The sequence below is a fragment of the Melospiza georgiana genome, chromosome 19 (genome assembly GCF_028018845.1).
Source record: "Melospiza georgiana isolate bMelGeo1 chromosome 19, bMelGeo1.pri, whole genome shotgun sequence".
In the NCBI taxonomy this organism is placed as follows: Eukaryota; Metazoa; Chordata; class Aves; order Passeriformes; family Passerellidae; genus Melospiza; species Melospiza georgiana.
Genome location: NC_080448.1, coordinates 8,589,041 through 8,607,143, shown reverse-complemented (window position 1 = coordinate 8,607,143; position 18,103 = coordinate 8,589,041). Strand labels below are relative to the sequence as shown.

The following is an 18,103-nucleotide window of genomic DNA, read 5'->3' as shown; positions in this document are numbered from 1 at the left end:
AGCATCCCAAAACATCACTTGGTGCTTTAGGAAATGGTTTAGGATAAAGGTGCTGCTGTGAGCAGTGGGCAAAGCAAGAAGGGCTGAAGGAAATCGTGCAGGAGAGAGGCAGAGGGTGTCATGCGTGGTTTCTCCTGTCTCCGGTTTCTGTGGTGCCTCTCATCTTCTCCATCTCTGTCCCTTGAGTAGAGATTTCCCCACAGGCAGCCACTGAGTCACCCCTGGGTGCAGATTTCCCCTCCCAGCTTTACAGTGAAGTCAGGAGTCAGCAGATGAGGGCTTTCCACAGATGGTTGTGTCTCACCCACATCAGGTTGGAAATGGAACCTTTAGAGGAGGGTCAGGGGTTGGAGCCTCTCGATGCACGTCAGTGTCATGGTCTAAATTCAGCAGCGTGGGTGCAGAAATGCCCATTTCTCATTTCTTCTCAATTTCCTCACAATTTTCCCATTGGGTGCCTTGCTAAAGCTTTTCAATTGGTCAGCAATGTGAAGCTGTTTGCTTCTGAGATGAATCATCATTAGTCATAAAAGATTCCTTACCTCGAAACAGCTTCCCGTTGTGAAATCAGAGACAGGAGAGAACACATTTCAGTCTCCTGCTAAAGGATGCCTGGGAAAGGAAATCCAAGTTTTATTCTCTTTATCAAATGTTTGTTTCTTTGGTTGTTTTGAACTTATTGGAAATTTAGTAGTAATTTTTCCCTAATGCTGTCTTGTCTTCCCTCAAAGCAATTAGAGCAGACAACTGATGATGTGTTATAATCAACAATGGGATTATTTTAATATCCCATTTTAATATGGTTATCCAAGGATAACTGTGGTTCTTGTGGACTCAGGGAAGTGCCTGCAAACCCACAGCCATCCCAATTTCCCTGTGCTTTTGGCTGCAGGGGTTGGGAGCCAACGGCATCCGGCTGAGCATGGAGAGCGCTCTGACGGCGCGGGACCGCGTCGGGGTGCAGGACTTTGTCCTGCTGGAGAACTTCACCAGCGAGGCTGCATTCATTGAGAACCTGAGGAAACGCTTCAAGGAGAACCTCATCTATGTGAGTAGTACAGGAACAGTCCCCAGGGTGGCCCTCAGTGAGCTGGAGAGTGTTTGCTGCATGGGACAGACCTGGCTCTGCTCAGCAGTGGGGTTTGGGGTGCTGGTGGCAGCTCACACTGGCCAGGGGGGCTGGTGCCAGGACCAGTCTTGTGCCAGGACCAGTCTTGTGCCAGGACCACCCATTTCATGGGTATAGGGACTCACTGCAGTGCCCCTGTTGAGATCTGGTGGCATTGACAGCACTGAAAATCCAACTCCCACCACATTCTTCCATCTCTCGAATTCATTCACATCCAGACTTGACCTCAATCCTAAATGTATATCAGAAATAACCCAGTATTATGGCTTGTTGGGAACCCTAAAACCATTTGAGGTGCTTTTTACCCAGCAAGGATAACATGGCTGGCACAGCTGCAGCAGTGTCACTTTCCCAGAGCTGAGTTCTCTTCCTCAGCCCCCTTGGCCTGTTTGGGAACCCTCAGCAGCATCCCCAGCACACCAGGATGTGTGTCCAGCCTCCAGAGACACCTGAGCTCTGCCTCCAGCCCTCCTGTAATCTCCCTGCTTTCTGTTGTGTTTTCCAGACCTACATTGGCTCTGTGCTGGTGTCTGTGAATCCCTACAAGGAACTGGAAATCTACACCAAGCAGAACATGGAGCGCTACCGCGGCGTCAGCTTCTACGAAGTCTCTCCTCACCTGTGAGTGCTGCCAGGGCAGGTTTGGTCACTCCCCTGGGACCCCTGGGACACGTCAAAAGAGGCAAACAGGACTTTGCCCTGTCCCAGTGCAAGTCCCAGGGACAGAGAGGATCCTCTGAGGGTGTGGTGTGAGGCTCTTTCTATTCCTGTTCCTCTCTCCAAAGAGGATGAGTTGCCTTTGCAAGAGCAGTATTTGGAAAGGGAGTTGGTTCCTTCCTGGCTGCAGGAACAGAGCTGCTTACCCAGCCCTGGCAGGACAGGAGTTCATTGTTCCAGGGTTATTTGGGGTCTCTGTGTCCGGGGCTAAGTAGGGGAAAGAGTTTCTGCTGTGTGGGGGTTTCTTTCCTACCTCTGCTGTTACTGCCTGACCAATATTTATCTGGTATTTCCCTTGTTGCTAAGATACCATCAGCCTGTTGGAACAAGGAATGTATTTATTTACATGGTCTGGCTTGGTGAGCATTCCCAATTTCCCATCTGAAAAAAAAAAAAAAAAGTTTGAGGTTTAAAGTTATTTTTGAAAGCGTTTGAATTTTTTTGTCAGACTGAGAGAAAAAAGATGACTGAGAGCTGAGGCCACATGGCTTCAAAATGGTTTTTCTTCAGGACTAAAGGCCAAATTCTGAGCACCTCTTGGAGGATTTTTTATGTTGTGTTTTGTTGGGCTTTTTTTTTAAAAGAGATCTTGGAAGAGTAAATGATATTATTTTTGAACAAACTATTTGGGTTGTTTCTTATTGCTGGCATATAGCCCAGGAGAGTAAACAAACCAGAATGTGCTGCAAGCACAGAGAGAGGGGGAGAAGCACCATTACTTGGGAAAGTCTCAGCGCTTGAAATTGGATTTGTTGAGACAAAAATATGATTTTTTACTGTATGAACCCAGATGGGGGAGAATTAAACCTGAAAAACTCTGCATTCAAACCTGTGGTCAGGGAAGGGCTTCTGTGGACTTAAATGGGAATTTTGGGGCTCTCTGGAAAGTCCTTGGGGCTGTGGCTCTAGTTTTAAGTGTGCAGTAGGAACAGGATGATGGCAATGCTCATGGATAGCACAAAGCCCTGAGCAGATGTGCTTTAATTCCACTTAAATCTCACTGTGGCTGATTATTTCTTAGGCTTTCTTTCCTTTTAACAAGTCCCTCCAGAAGCTGTAGAACGTGCAGCTCCTAAGTGAACCCTGGAGAATTGTGTTCCTGGGTACTGCTGCTCCCACTGCGAGAACAGAATTTTTTGCAGACTATTTTTGCTGTTCCATTGCATTATTTGATTATTTTATTGCATTATTTGATTATATATGCATTTAAAAATCCTCTGAGGAGCATCAAAATGCTCCATCTGCAGTCTGGTGCTCTGGGTTTCTCCTTTTCCAGTAACTCATCTTTTTTCTTCTTTCTCCTCTTCTAAACTGACTCTAGAAAGCCAAAACACTTCCAGATCTCCATTCCAGTGTCAGATGGTTCAGCTGGGTTTTCTGGGAAGTGCCTCACACTCAGAGGAGGAAAGTTATCCCTATGGGCTTGGAACCCAGCATATTCCCAGAGATCTGCCACATCCTGTCCTGTTTATGGCCTGCAAATGGCACCATAAAAATCTTTATTTCTGTGGTTCTGTCTGTGCCTGCCTGGAGCTCTTGGGGCCAGAGGCACTTCTTCAAATCCAAATTAAATCTGCATTTATCCAGCTGCTTTCCAAAAGACTCCAGAGGCAGAGTGTGGATGGGGAGAGAGGGACATGATGTATTTTGTGGGGTGAGTTGTGTTGCCAAGGGAGCTCATTGGTGTTGCCTTAGCACCAAGTATTAATAGACTGGAGAAGGCCACTGCTGTTATTTTGGTGTGATTATTTCTAATTAATAGCACAGCAGGAGAGTTAAATTAAAAAAAAAAGGGAAAAATGAAAATAAAAACGAAAATTTAAAAAGCCAAGCTGCTCAAATGTTGTCAGGTGTGTGAAGAAGACAGGATATCTGCTTGCTCACCACAGGAGAGAGCTGAACATGGTGTTGGGGGGGTTGTCCTTTTCCTGTCCCCCTGAGCAGTTGTCACCATTGTCACTCATCCCCTGCTCTCTCTGGTGCTGTGGGAGTGTGTGACTGACTGGGTGTGAGATCTGTCTGCCCACACACAGAAATGAAAGAAAAAGCAGCAGAGGAGGAAGCAGAAGGGCAGGGCCAGAGGAAGTGCCTGGTGTTTGGGGCAGAGGGGACCTGAGGATGCTCCTGAAGCTGTGGTGGCTTTTCCAGCTCTTCCCAGCACCCAAGAGAAGCTCAGGCAGCAAAATTCTGTTGTGACCTCCTGGATGTGTCATCACTTAGAAGACAAGCAAGAAAAAACACCAGTGGAGAACGAGGTGTTTCTTGAGGGTAAAACTTTTCTGTCCCATGGGACCAGGACAGAAAGGAAGAGATCATGATGTTGAGAGATCATTTGTATTTAGAAAATCCAGTTGTTCTGCACAATTTAACCGACTTCTACCTATTTTTGTCAGAAAGAAAAGTCAAAAGAACAGTCTCAAATAATCACTGTGTGTGTCATGACCCTGCATGGCCTGGCTGGTGACTGAGGTTGTGACCAGAGAGATCATTTATATTTGGGAGATCATTTATATTTGAGAGATCATTTGTATTTAGAAAAGCCAGTTGTTCTGCACAATTTAGTTGACTTCTACTTATTTTTGTCAGGAAAAAAAAGTCAAAAGAACAGTGTCAAAGAAAAAAAGTCAAAAGAACAGTGTCAAAGAATCTGACAGTTTGTGTTATGACTCTGCAGAGGCCTGGCTTGTGGCTGAGGTGTGACCAGAGAGATCATTTATATTTCAGAGATCATTTGTATTTAGAAAAGCCAGTTGTTCTGCACAGTTTAGTCGACTTTTACCTCTTTTTGTCAGGAAGAAGTTTAAAAGAACAGTCTTTAAGAATCTGACAGGCTATGTGATGACCCTGCAGAAGCCTGGCTCTCTGATTGAGGTGTGACAAGAGAGATCAGTTGTATTTACAAAAGCCAGTTGTTCTGCGCAATTTAGTCGACTTTTACCTATTTTTGTCAGAAAGAAAAGTCAAAAGAGCAGTCTCAAAGGATCAGACATTTTGTGTGATGACCCTGCATGGCCTGGCTGGTGGCTGAGGTGTGACCAGCGCTGTCCCCAGCGTGCAGGAGCTGTGATCCCACCCAGCCCATGGCCTGGGGCTGTTTCGGGGCTGTCTCAGCCGGGGTTTCTCGGGCACTCCTCTGATCCGCTGTCCCCTCCCAGCTACGCCATCGCGGATAACTCGTACCGCTCCCTGCGCACCGAGAGGAGGGACCAGTGCATCCTCATCTCCGGAGAGAGCGGCGCCGGCAAGACCGAGGCCACCAAGAAGATCCTGCAGTACTACGCTGTCACCTGCCCCGCCAGCCAGCAGGTCGAGACCGTCAAGGACCGGCTGCTGCAGTCCAACCCCGTCCTGGAGGTACCTCCCGGCCCTGGGGACAGCGGTGACACAGCGGTGACACAGCGATGACACAGCGTGTCCTGGGGATGGACATCAGCAGGGAATCCTGCTCTGATTCCCGGCCAAAGCGCTCCAGGAGCAGCTGTGGCACGGATGGGGTTTGGGGACAGAGGGGATTCGGGGTGGGAAGAGCTCTGGGTCACTCTGCAAAGGGACACATCCCGGCGGGCAGCTCACACAGACTGGGTTCGTTTTGTGGTGCTGTGGTGTCCTCTAGTGTCCAGCCCTGGCTGTGTGCAGTGCCCTGAGAGAAGCCTGTGCCCTGAGATGGCTCTTGGCTCTGTATCCGTGTGTCCCTGTGCCCCGAGATGGCCCTGTGCCCTGTATCTATATGCCCCGAGATGTCCCTGTATCTGTGTGTCCCTGTGTCCCTGTTTCCTTGTGTCCCTGTGCCCTGGTTCACTGTGCCCTGTGTCTCTGTATCCCTGTGGGCTGAGATGTCTCTGTGCCCTGTTTCCCTGGATCCCTGTGCCCTTTATCCCTGTATTCTTGTTTCCCTGTGCCCTGGGATGTCCCTGTATCCCTGTGCCCTTTATCCCTGTGTCCCTGTACCCCGGTTTCCCTGTGCCCTGAGATGTCCCTATATCCCTGTGTCCTTTATCCCTGTGTCCCATGTCCCTGTGTCCCTGTCCCCTGTCCCAGGCAAGGGGAGCCCCCAGCAGCAGCAGGCAGCCCTGCAGCCCCTGTGGCAGTGAGCTGTGACAAACAGCTGTGGGGACAGAGGAGAGGCTGTCAGATGTGACATTTGTTGCCAGCAGTGAACTGGCATTAAAATCACCTTGCAGGAGGGTGGAAGTGTTTTCAGGGATGTTCCATCTGCACTGCTTGCACAGGGTGTAAAGATCAACCTTAGAATTCAGGGAGAAATCTGTTTCCTTCTGTGTTTCCAGGAAGGAAAATCCTGGGCTGTAAATAAATAACTGACAGCTTCACCCAAGTGTTTATAAATAGTCTGACTTGGTACTCATTTAATTTTCTCTAATAATTTTCATTTCAGGCCTTTGGAAATGCAAAAACCCTTCGGAATGACAACTCCAGTCGGTTTGGGAAGTACATGGATGTGCAGTTTGATTACAGGGTAACTTGGAATCTGCTTTGGATGTCAGGACTGGTCCCAGTTACAGGAGCTCTGTGTTTTTATATTGTTGTGTGTGTGTAGTGAGTGCTTTGCATTTCCTTGCTAACAGCTTAAGCAGAGCCTGTGGTAGCAAAGTTTGGGTCCAGAGGGTTTTATGGCACTCACTCTCCTTTCATTCCTCCCTTATTTCTCTGTACAAGGAGACCCTGAGATCAAACCCTTTTGTTTCTGGGGTATTTTATTTCTAATGCTCTGTGCCAGTGGATGCTCCCCAGGTAAATCCACATAAACCAGCTGGGAGATCTGAAGATAATTCCTGTCCTGAGTAACTTTGCACAGAGTTTGTGCCCACTCTGATCCCAACTGCCCCACAGGAGCAGGGTGGACACAGTGCAGGGGCTGAGGAGCTCAGCACTGCCATCCTTCAGGTCTCCTTTAATCCCTCCACACTCAGTTTTGGTGCTTTCCCTTTGTGGTGAATTCCTAGAAGGAATTTCAGCCCTGAAATCACCACCATGCTGAAATAGAGCTTGTGGCCCAGAATGGCAGATCATTTTCTGTGCTTTTGTGGGCTTTTGCTTCAGATGTTGTCTTTGAACAGACAACGAAGAAGCAGAAACATTTTCCTTTGTGTTGATGAACTCTTTCCACATGTGTGGTTTGGTTTAGGGGGCTCCTGTTGGGGGCCACATCTTGAACTACCTCCTGGAGAAATCCCGAGTTGTGCACCAGAACCACGGCGAGAGGAACTTCCACATCTTCTACCAGCTGCTGGAGGGAGGGGAGGAGGACCTGCTCAGGAGGCTGGGCCTTGAGAAGAACCCACAGCAGTATCACTATTTAGTAAAGGTGAACATTAATTATCATTCTTAAAATATTATATTACAGGGTTGGGATATCTCCAACTAACTTTGTAATTTCCTTCCCTCACTTCAGAAATAACTCTGAGGTGATTGCTCTAAAAAGAAACACAATGCATTGAGCATGGGTAATGTATCTTTGATGATTATTTACCTATTTATATCAAGCTGTGTCTTTTTAGGGTCACTGTGCAAGAGTGAGTTCCATAAATGACAAAAATGAGTGGAAGATCATGAGGAGAGCCCTGTCTGTTATCGGCTTCAATGACACTGAGGTGGAGGTGAGGTTCAGCAGCACAGATTTTCCTACTTTTAAGGATTTTTTCTGGTTTGATTTCAGATTTCTGATTGAAATCAGTGAATCAATTCAGAGTGAATGTATTCCCCACAAAAATTCCCCACAAAAAGATACAAAATGCTCTCTAAAAAGTGAATTAACACCAAAACCTTGCTGTGGGTTCATTCCATCATCCTGATCTCTGCTGTTGCTCCCATGGCAGGATTTGCTGAGCATTGTGGCCAGTGTCCTGCACCTGGGGAATGTCCAGTTTGCTGCTGATGAGCAGGGAAATGCTCAGGTCACTACAGAGAACCAGATTAAATACCTGGCCAGGGTGAGTATCACCAGTGAGGGAGATACTACAGGAAAGGTCAATTGTAGAGGATTCCTTACTTTGAGGTTAATATCATCAAATAGACTGTGGTTTAGAAGTTCTCATAAATTTAATTTCACCTAAGTAGAATGCAAATATTATCATCAAACCCATTTAATGGACAACTCCTCTATTTACCATCTGACCACCCCTGCCTTGAGGTTTCCACCTTGGGGCAGTGAGGTAGGAAGAGAATCTGGAAAAGTTCTAAAGGAAGAACCACCTTAGTGCCTTTGCTTGGTCACTTCCTTCCATTTGTTAGCTCAAATCCCTGCCAGAAAGGAGGGAAGGGAGGGATTGATGCTGCAGAGTTGTTCAGTGTGAGTGGGAAATAAAGGGTTGTTTCATTGGGCTGGGATTTTAGGAGAATGGAATGTACAACTCCATAAATTAATTGAATATCCTGCATGCAGCTGCTGGCAGTGGATGGCTCAGTTCTTCGGGATGCCCTGATCCACAAGAAGATCATAGCAAAAGGGGAGGAGGTAAGAACAGGGGACTTGGGAGGCAAAGGGGATTCAGTGAATCAGCTCCATCATCACCTCTCAGGGGGCTGGCACTGCAGGGATCCCACTGGTGATGCTCCAGCCACCAGCAGGATGATTTTGAGTGGCTGTTCAGTGATGATGAGGCAGGAAAAGGAAGGGGATCCCTTGGTTTGGGGCTGCTGAGTGCTTTGCTCTGCTCTGTTGCAGCTGGTGAGTCCCCTGAACCTGGAGCAGGCAGCCTATGCCAGGGATGCCCTCGCCAAGGCCGTCTACGGCCGCACCTTCTCCTGGCTGGTCAGCAAGGTCAACAAATCCCTGGCTTACAAGGCAAGTGAACCCTCTGCTTGTTGAGATCCAGCCAAAAGGGACAGCAATTTCCAGATCTTTCAGCCTCAAAGCAAGTCCCATGCTTTTAGTAATTTCTAAATTAATTTTTTATTAATCTAATCCCAGTAAACGCTGGGATTTGATGATGAAGATCCAGGGGTGGATCATAGCTGTCAGCAAATACCTGCATTTGTTTTACCTACATTAGTTTTCTGCTCTGTTGCAGGAAGAGAAATTTCCAGGCTGGAGAAGTACAACAGTTCTAGGATTGCTGGACATCTATGGGTTTGAGGTTTTCCAGCACAACAGGTTTGTTTTGATAAATTCTGAGTTACATTGTTCAGTTTATGCTGTTTTCACAAGGCTTTATTCCACTTCTTAGTAAAAGAGGTGGCATTTAAATGTCAGGACATCAGGTGGAAAACTGCTAATCACAGGGCTTCTAACACTTAAGACATCCAGCTAATAATTAGCATTTACAGCTATTAATGGTGCTGGTATTTTAAATGAACTGTTGTTTTTGGGGGTATTCATGCCTTACCTGGAGCTGTGCCTTTGTCCAGCTCTCCAGCCCAGGGTGGCTGTTGTGGCATCTTCCCATGGTGGTGACAAACCAGGGATGGGACTGGCACAGTCTGGAACCTCCCTGGCAGGTAGCACTGAACCAAGACTCTCAGATTTGCAGTGTTATTGGGCCTTTATTCAAGGTTTTTGTGTTCCTCCATGTTCCATCTTTCATGTGCATTTTTCCCTCCTTCTGGAACTCTTTGAGTTTCCCTAAATAATCAATTTACTAAATGCATGCAGTCAGTAAATAAATACTTCACACAAATCTATTTCTCTCAATTCACTGCATCCCTGCTGCTCCCACTGTTTGTACCCCCTTCAGTACAAACTGTGATTCTTTTTCTGCTTTTTCTTTGCAGCTTTGAGCAGTTTTGTATTAATTATTGCAATGAAAAGCTGCAGCAGCTCTTCATAGAGCTGACCCTGAAGTCAGAGCAGGAGGAGTACGAGTCCGAGGGCATCGCGGTAAGAGCCCAAATCCCCCTCCCTGTCCTTGCAGAGATCCTGCCACCAGCTCCAAACCAAGGAATTAAAGAACTTTCCTTTTTCCCTTCTTTTGGAAACCCTGGTAACTGTGTGAGACAGCTGGAAGTGAGTAATGCCATCCCAAGCTTTTAATAAGGGCAATGTTAGGAAAACTAATGTGATGAGTGAAAAGGCTTTGACAGAAAGATTGTTTAAATCAGATGTTCTCTGAAATGTTCTGAAATTTACAGTTCTTTTCCAGTCTAGAGTTGTTTTCATCTAAGTGTGATTTCTTGTCTTTGCAGTGGGAACCAGTTCAGTATTTCAATAACAAAATAATTTGTGATTTGGTGGAAGAGAAATTCAAAGGCATCATTTCTATTTTGGTGAGTTGAAAACATCTTTTTGAATGAAAAATTTTGAGCAGTGTAGTGGAAAACAAGGGGAAAAAATCAGTTTATGTTGGAAGTGTTTGAGTAGGTGGGAAGAGCAATAATACACTGAATAGTGACACCATTAGAAGTCATTGCATCTCCTCCATGTGCTCTGGGGAAAGCAGCTCCCAATCCAGGCAGTCTGGAAGGAGGGAAATATTTTCCTTTTCAGCTCAAGAATTCTTCATTTACTGAGCTAAAAATTGTTTATCTGTGGAAAGGCCAGACTGGAGGAGAGTTTCAGTGAGGCAGAGCCCAGAAATGCCTGGAATTTGTGTGTTTGTAGGATGAGGAGTGTCTGAGACCTGGGGATGCCACAGACACGACATTCTTGGAGAAACTGGAGGAGACTGTGAAGAACCACCCTCATTTTCTCACGTGAGTGCTCCCTCAGCTGAGGGATCCCTGTGTGTGAATAACATCCTCACTGTGCTGGGTCCCACATAAAAGATGATAATTCTCTTTTACAGAGAATTTGATTGATATTTAAGATAATATAAAACAGGTTGTCAACACAAAATGCCTGACTGAGCTTCAGAATGCAATAGGAGCAACAAAACTCTTGTTACTGACTCACCTCTCACCTTGCAGATTGTTTACTTCAGTTTTGGAGCTCCAAATGTCTGTTTATTCTAAATGTTCTGCTTTTGTTCTGAATGCTCAGTTTAGGATGTGCACACAGAACCAATCTGCCAGGAACACTGAAATTCCCCTTTTAATTAAACATAAATTCATTTAATGTCACTTCTATGACGTGTTGGTTGATAACTTCATTTACCTGAAAATCCCCAAGCCCAATTTGCATTCCTTGCTCACTGCTGCACAGTCCTGCTCTAGGACTGAATGTCCTGGTGCTTTTTGAAGTGAATCCTGCAGGATTTTGTTTTTCCTGAAGGTTTTTGCTCCCTCCCCAGGCACAAACTTGCTGACCAGAAGACGCGCAAGTCGCTGGGGCGGGAGGAATTCCGGCTCTCACACTATGCTGGGGATGTCACCTATAGTGTTGCAGGTAACAATAAAAACAAAAATCTGGGCCTTAAATACATCTCCACATCATTTATCAACCAGATTAATTTCAAATCTCAAATCCCTGCCTTGAAGTCCCAGTGGAACAGCCTGAGTGCTTTGTTTTTCTTGCAGGTTTTCTAGATAAAAACAATGACCTTCTCTTCAGGAACCTGAAGGAGGTGAGTGTGCAGAGAGGAGGTTCCAGGACAGAATGAGGAGTTGGGTTTCAAATGAGGTGGTACCTGAGGGAAAGGATTCCTCCAGACTCCACCTGGAGGCTCTGTGTCCACACGGCTGTGCTCTGAAAAGGCAGATTGAGATTCCACTGTTCATTTTGTTATTTTAAATAGTTTTGTCCTCAGGTTTCTCTGGTAGTTCTCTGTACTTCATCTCTGAAAACATCTCTCTCTGCAGACCATGTGCAACTCAGAGAACCCCATCATAAACCAGTGCTTTGATAGGACAGAGCTGACAGACAAAAAGAGACCTGAAACGGTGAGAACTCGAGGGCTGGAGGGGGCTGTGGCTGTTCTCTCTTTTTGAAACATGAACTCTGACATGATCTGAATGCAAACCCCTTGACATTGTATTCTGCTGGTTTGTAGCCAGCTCCAAGTCATCCCTTCATGTGCAGTTTTCTTTTTTTTTCTCCTAGGCAGCAACTCAGTTCAAAAACAGCCTCTCCAAACTCATGGAAATCCTGATGTCCAAAGAGCCCTCCTACATTCGCTGCATGAAACCCAATGATGCCAAACAGGCTGGTATGGCCCTGGGACAGAGGCAGAGCTGCAGCCCAGCCAGGGAGGCACAGAAAGGAGCCAAAGGAAGATTTTGGGGCTGGGCCTGAGCTTCTGTAGGGAGAGGGTGGCAGTGCCAGCAGCCAGGAATCGCAGTGGGAGCACTGCTCTTGGATAGGGGAAGGTGGTGGTTATAGTAAAGAATTATTGACCTATGTAAATTCTTTATAATGACCCTATTCTCCCTCAGTTTTGGTTCCTCTATGCATAAAACATCCCAAAGGAAAACTTCATTTTGGAGCTAAATATAAATAATTAAAAAGGGATGGGAGGGGGGGAAGGCAGGAGACACAAAACTGTGTGGGACTTGTTCTGTGAGGATTATTTGGAGACTAAAGATAATCCTGTGAGATCCAACCAGAGCTGACCATTCCCCTGGGCACTGATGGTGTTTGTCCCTTTCCATGCCCTGCCCAGAGAGGTTTGATGAAGTCCTGATCCGGCACCAGGTGAAGTACCTGGGGCTGATGGAGAATCTCCGCGTGCGCAGGGCCGGCTTCGCCTACCGCAGGAAATACGAGGTGTTCCTGCAGAGGTGAGGCTGCTGGGCAATTCTGTCCTCTCCTCTCCCTCTCCATGAGCTTCATCCCACTGGTGTTGAGGCTGGGAGCTGTTTTGAACAGCACAGGGGCAGCTTTACCACGTACAGGTGTGGGAAACTTGGGGTCCCTCCCTTTCCTTGCCCCCTCTCCCTCCTTGGCTTGCACTTCTCTCCCTAAGATTTCCTCTCCTGCCAATTCCAGGTACAAATCCCTGTGTCCAGAGACGTGGCCCACATGGGATGGGCGGCCCCACGATGGGGTGGCTGTGCTGGTCAAGCACCTTGGCTACAAACCAGAAGAATACAAAATGGGACGGTCAGTTCTGTGCTCTGTTTGAGGTTATGAATCATTGCATGTCCCTGCTGTCCCTTTGAAATGAAGCTTCTCTAGATAATGGGGGAGGGAAAGATTACAGAGCCCAAAGGGGATGCCAAAAGCAAGTTGCTCCAAATGTAATTCTGCATTTCTATTTCCAGAACAAAGATTTTTATCCGCTTTCCCAAGACCTTGTTTGCCACAGAAGATGCTCTGGAAGTGAGGAAACAGAGTCTGGGTGAGGCACTCACACTTGCAGTAGATTTCTATTTTAAAAAGCTGCATTTTTTTCTGCCCAAATGTGCTTGGTCATAGTTGCAAATTGCTGCTTTTCTTGCAATTCCAGCCACAAAAATGCAGGCGACGTGGAGAGGATTCTACCGCCGGAAGAAATTCCTGACCATGAAACGCTCAGGTATGAGACAGAGGAGGGAGATATGTTCCTCCAGCAGCTCCCACAGCAATTCCCATCCTTTTCCTGACATTTATCCCATGTATCATATTATTAAAAACTCATATTCTTGCCCCCATGCCCTACTGAAAGCTGGTTATTTCCAGAGTGGGTTTTCCTGAGCATTTTTGGTGCCAGTTTTGTGAAGGAGCTCCCTTAATGCAAAATCTTTGTGTTATTTTTAGCCATCACCATCCAGTCCTGGTGGAGGGGAACCCTGGGACGCCGAAAAGCTGCCAAGAGGAAATGGGCAGTGGAGACAATCAGGAGGTGTGTGAAGAGCAGCCCAAGCCCTCAAACATCACACTCCTTAACAATAAGATCCTAAAAATAAACTTTCTTGTCACTACAGAGTTTTTTTTAAATAAATTACAACTATTAAATAAAGCCCAGGAAACAGAACCTTGAAATACCACTCATTTGGATGAGTTTTTAAATTTCTTAACAATATTTTCCACTCCCACAGGTTCATTAAAGGCTTCATCTACCGGAACCACCCGCGGTGCCCAGAGAACGAGTATTTCCTGGATTACATCCGATTCTCCTTCCTCATGAACCTCAAGAGGAACTTACCAAAAAATGTCCTGGACAAATCGTGGCCAACTCCTCCCCCATCACTCTGTGAGGTGGGAATGAGCTCTGGGATGTGGGAGGGGAATCCAGGCCTAAAGGATTGCAGCACCATTTCCTCCTGGGCTTCTCATCCATTTCTGAACTTCAATTTTTCTCTAAACAAATTCAGTTCCCTCTGTTGCTGTTATTATTCTGCATCTGCCTGAATTGGTTTATCTGCTCAAAACAAATATTGCAGAAAATCCCAGTTACCTTATCCAAAGAATTGTTTGGATTGAAGGTACAGCTGGAAGGAAGGAAGGGCACAGCAGTGCAGAGAGGAGGGACCCTGGTGTTTATTCCCCATTTTAAAGCAGCTGGAGAAGTCCCAGGTCAAACTCTAATAGAGAAAGGCAAAAAATCAATTGCTTATTATTTAATTCTTGGTCAGGAAACAGCTTTTTAAGCCAGCAGTGAATTTTCTGCAGTTGCTGCTGCTCTGTTGGGTTTGTGCCTGGCTCTGGCCTGTTGGGTTTTTGTCCCTGTTGGGTTTGCCCCTCTCAGATTTCACCCTCTTGAGTTTGTCAGTGTTCTGGGCTGTTGAGTTTGTCCCTGTGGGTTTGTGAGTGGTTCTGAGCTGTTGGACGTGTCTCTGTTGGATTGTCCCTGGCTTTGGGCTGTTGGGTGTTTGTCCCTGTGGGTTTCTCAGTGGCTCTGGGCTGTTGGGTTCTCTCCCTGTGGGTTTGTCAGTGGCTCTGGGCTGTTGGTTTCTGTCCCTATGGGTTTGTCAGTGGCTCTGGGCTGTTTGGTCTCTGTCCCTGTGGGTTTCCCCTTGGCTCTGGGCTGTTGGGTTCTGTTGGTTTCTGTCCCTGTGGGTTTATCCCCAGCTCTGACCATCCCCTGTCCCCCACTCCCCGCAGGCGTCGCAGCTCCTGCGCAGGCTCTGCATGCAGAACATGGTCTGGACCTACTGCAAGAGGATCAGCCCCGAGTGGAAGCAGCAGGTACAGGAACCTCTGCAGGGCTTCCCTCACTCTGCCAAGGGCAGAACCCAAGGGAATGGAGGAGGGGAGGGCTGGGAATTTCTGCTTTCTGGGTGCCACAGGAGCAGTGTCACTGATCTGGGTTTAGGTCAGACACACAACACTAAAAGCCTGGAATGTGCACAGAAGAGACCCCATTCTGTACATATTTCAATAGATACTATTTAAACAGGCTCTGGAGCCAAGCCCCCAGATAATTTCTCTATTGAAAAGCCCTGCTAGTCTGCCTATGGAAGCTAAAAATATAAGAAGCTGCATTATTCTGCCTGTACCATGTAAAGTAGAGAGTAAGAATCCTGCAGACACAAACCCAGTCATTTTCTAAACAGAGAAGTTGTAGGAACCATTTCAGCTGCTCTGTTGTAGCTAAAAAGAATAGAAATGATACTGAGATTTGATTCATCTCATGGAAAGGTAGGGGGAGGGAAAAAAAAGCTCAGTAAAGAGACAGAATAGGAGATGTTGGCTGTAACTGCCATGAAGGTTTTTCACTGCTCCCTCTCTCACCTCCTGTAGTGCATGGACACCTGCAATGAGGCTGAGCCTGTGATTAGGGACATGGGATTAGCTCAGCTCAGCAGCTGCTTTCCCCCAGCAGACCAGACTCACTGATAAGGAGCCTCTTTTATCCCCATTTTCCCTGTAAATCATCCCAGGTGCCTTGTGCTGTGTCACAGGGGGGATTTCCCACTTTCCCAGCCCCTGGTTTGTTCTTGGAGCAAAGGAGCCCAGGGCTCAGTCACTGACAGGGGCTGGAGTGGAAGTTTAGGGTGACTCCTCATCCAGTTATGACTGCTAATAAAACCACAAAGGGAACATCTCTTCTAACACAGACATATCTTTTTAAAGAGGAGAAATTTTCTACTAAATAAGAACACTTCTTTTGTCCTTGCAGTTGGAACAAAAAGTAATTGCCAGTGAGATATTCAAGGGTAAAAAAGACAATTATCCTCAGAGTGTTCCCAGGCTCTTCATCAACACTCGACTGGGTGAGTGGGGGTTGCCAAGTTTAACAGGAGGAGGGAATTGGGGGATTAATGAACTCTTTCCTTGCTGGAAATTCCTTTCTGACCTCCCACCTCTTTGGTTTTAATACAGGTAGAGAAGAAATAAATGCTAAAGTCCTTCAAGCATTAGAAAATGAAGCACTTAAGGTGAGAGATGTCAAGCTTTTGTCAAGCTCCCAGTTATTCAGCAGAAGGGCAAATTAGTTTTCTGGAGAAAGTACAGCAAGAATTTTATTATTATATTATTTATTATATATATAATTATATTATTATATATATTATATTTATTATATTATTACATATTATTTTATCATTATATATTATATTATAATATATTATATTTATTATATTATTTTATTATTATATATTATTTTATTATTATATATTATATTATTATATATATTATATACTTATACATTATATTAAGCTTGTAATACTTTTGAGGGCAGTCTGGGAAGTATTGATGGATTAGAAAGTGGAGGTTTGGGCAGTTTAATAATGGCAGTTAAGAATTGAATGGGTTAGAGCTGGAGGGGAAGGGGGAAAAGCCCCTTGGGTGTCCTGGTCCCCAGGCAGGGCCGGCACCACCAGGGAGTGCCCAGCGCTGCTCTGGGGCAGGGAGGAAGTTCTGGCACAGAGAATTTCTGCATTCCTGGTTTGCCAAGGCCTGGCTGGGGGCTGGCAGTGCCCAGGGGGGCCCTGGCCCTGCTGACTCGTGTTTCAGTATGCAGTGCCCGTGGTCAAGTACGACAGGAAGGGCTACAAGGCGAGGGCTCGGCAGCTGCTGCTCACCCACAGCTCGGCCATCGTGGTGGAGGAGTCCAAGATCAAGCAGCGCATCGACTACTCCAGGCTGACAGGTGGGGATGGCACAGGCTGGGCTGGCACCCCCTGACCCTCAGCTGCACTTTGATATCCACCTCTACACACTCCACTTTGGCTTTGTCCTGGACAAGAAAGGGCTGAGCTGATCCTGGCAAGCATTTTAGTATCTTGGAATTGTGTTTTTCTAAAATGAAGCTCCATAAATGTCACGAAAATGATTCAATTGGCCTCCTTTCAGCCCTGCCCCTGAGTGATTTCCCAGGGAGCAGCTCCCTGAGCCACTGCTGCAGCTTTTGGCCCTTGGAATATCTGACTGAGGGGAAATTGCCAACCCTGCTCAGTGTGGGCCCTGCCTGGCCCCTCAGCCCCCTGCAGCCTCCCCGTGTGCTGGGTGCAACAGTTGCTGCATTCCTGGAGAGGCTGGGAGCCCTCCCCAGCCCCTGGCAGTGCAGTGACAGCAGTGACACTCCCATCTCTCCCCAGGCATCTCCGTCAGCAGCCTGAGTGACAACTTGTTTGTGCTGCACGTGCACTGTGAGGACAACAAGCAGAAGGTACTGGGGGCTCATCCCTCCCTTCTCCAGGGAGCACATCCAGCTGGGAGAAGGGGCTGGCAAAGGGACAGGGTTAGGGTTAGGGTGGCTCAGCAGTGTTTGCCCCCTCTGGTGCCGTCCCTGTCCCTTCCAGCAGGGTAGTTTTGGTGCAGTGACACCAAAGCCATGATCCTAAAGCATGGATTCCCCTCCCAGGGTGATGTTGTTCTGCAGAGTGACCACGTGATTGAGACACTGACAAAAACAGCAATTCTGGCCAACAAAATCAACAATGTCAACATCAACCAGGGCAGGTGAGTGACACCAGGGCCCTGCTTCTTCCTGTGCCCACCCAAATGTACCCAATCCACCTCAGCCAAGGCTCCAGAGCACATCTGCTGCAGCTCTGTTAACACCCAGCTCCTGGAAAGTCCCACACACTCACCAGGGCTGTTGTCACCCTCTGCTCCTCACAGCATAAAGTTCACAGTGGGACAAGGCAAAGAAGGGATCATCGACTTCATCTCGGGCTCAGAGCTGCTCATAGCCAAAGCCAAGAACGGGCATCTAACAGTGGTGAGTGTGGGCTGGGATCACTTACCCTGGATCCAAGCAGCACTGTGGCCTGGGACACAGCCAGGGGATGTTCCTGCCCTGCTATCCCAGCCTTTCCCCTAGTTGGAGCTGGGCACAGAGGTCCTGCTGCCAAACTCACACTCAGCACAGGTCTGTCCTCACTTTTTATTTCCACCTCCCAAGGTTCATTTACTTCATAGCAAATCAAATTTTAGATACATTTAAGAACTCAAAATCCTCTCCCTTTCTCAGCTTGTGGTGATCCTGGCAGTCAGATCAGCCCCACAGCTGATTTATGCACTGTCAGACCCCAGCTTATTCAGAAATAAATCCAGCACAA

The 18,103-nt window shown here is 47.0% G+C and overlaps 1 protein-coding gene across 1 annotated transcript in view; it reads left to right on the top strand.

Moving 5' to 3' along the window:
• MYO1C (myosin IC) overlaps nt 1-18,103 on the top strand; it is a 49,742-nt gene that overhangs the window by 30,159 nt on the left and 1,480 nt on the right. Inside the window, exons 2-31 of the mRNA XM_058037369.1 lie at nt 893-1,048; nt 1,635-1,750; nt 5,002-5,200; nt 6,240-6,320; nt 6,990-7,169; nt 7,363-7,461; nt 7,681-7,794; nt 8,247-8,318; nt 8,529-8,648; nt 8,875-8,957; nt 9,575-9,680; nt 9,986-10,066; nt 10,401-10,492; nt 11,029-11,123; nt 11,255-11,301; nt 11,537-11,617; nt 11,778-11,883; nt 12,337-12,454; nt 12,663-12,776; nt 12,938-13,014; nt 13,123-13,191; nt 13,413-13,497; nt 13,694-13,853; nt 14,700-14,783; nt 15,718-15,811; nt 15,921-15,976; nt 16,554-16,689; nt 17,138-17,208; nt 17,404-17,501; nt 17,664-17,763. Of these exons, the coding sequence (XP_057893352.1) occupies nt 923-1,048; nt 1,635-1,750; nt 5,002-5,200; nt 6,240-6,320; nt 6,990-7,169; nt 7,363-7,461; nt 7,681-7,794; nt 8,247-8,318; nt 8,529-8,648; nt 8,875-8,957; nt 9,575-9,680; nt 9,986-10,066; nt 10,401-10,492; nt 11,029-11,123; nt 11,255-11,301; nt 11,537-11,617; nt 11,778-11,883; nt 12,337-12,454; nt 12,663-12,776; nt 12,938-13,014; nt 13,123-13,191; nt 13,413-13,497; nt 13,694-13,853; nt 14,700-14,783; nt 15,718-15,811; nt 15,921-15,976; nt 16,554-16,689; nt 17,138-17,208; nt 17,404-17,501; nt 17,664-17,763 (3,060 nt within the window). The 5' untranslated portion in view covers nt 893-922. The remainder of the gene's footprint in view (nt 1-892; nt 1,049-1,634; nt 1,751-5,001; nt 5,201-6,239; nt 6,321-6,989; nt 7,170-7,362; nt 7,462-7,680; nt 7,795-8,246; nt 8,319-8,528; nt 8,649-8,874; nt 8,958-9,574; nt 9,681-9,985; nt 10,067-10,400; nt 10,493-11,028; nt 11,124-11,254; nt 11,302-11,536; nt 11,618-11,777; nt 11,884-12,336; nt 12,455-12,662; nt 12,777-12,937; nt 13,015-13,122; nt 13,192-13,412; nt 13,498-13,693; nt 13,854-14,699; nt 14,784-15,717; nt 15,812-15,920; nt 15,977-16,553; nt 16,690-17,137; nt 17,209-17,403; nt 17,502-17,663; nt 17,764-18,103) is intronic.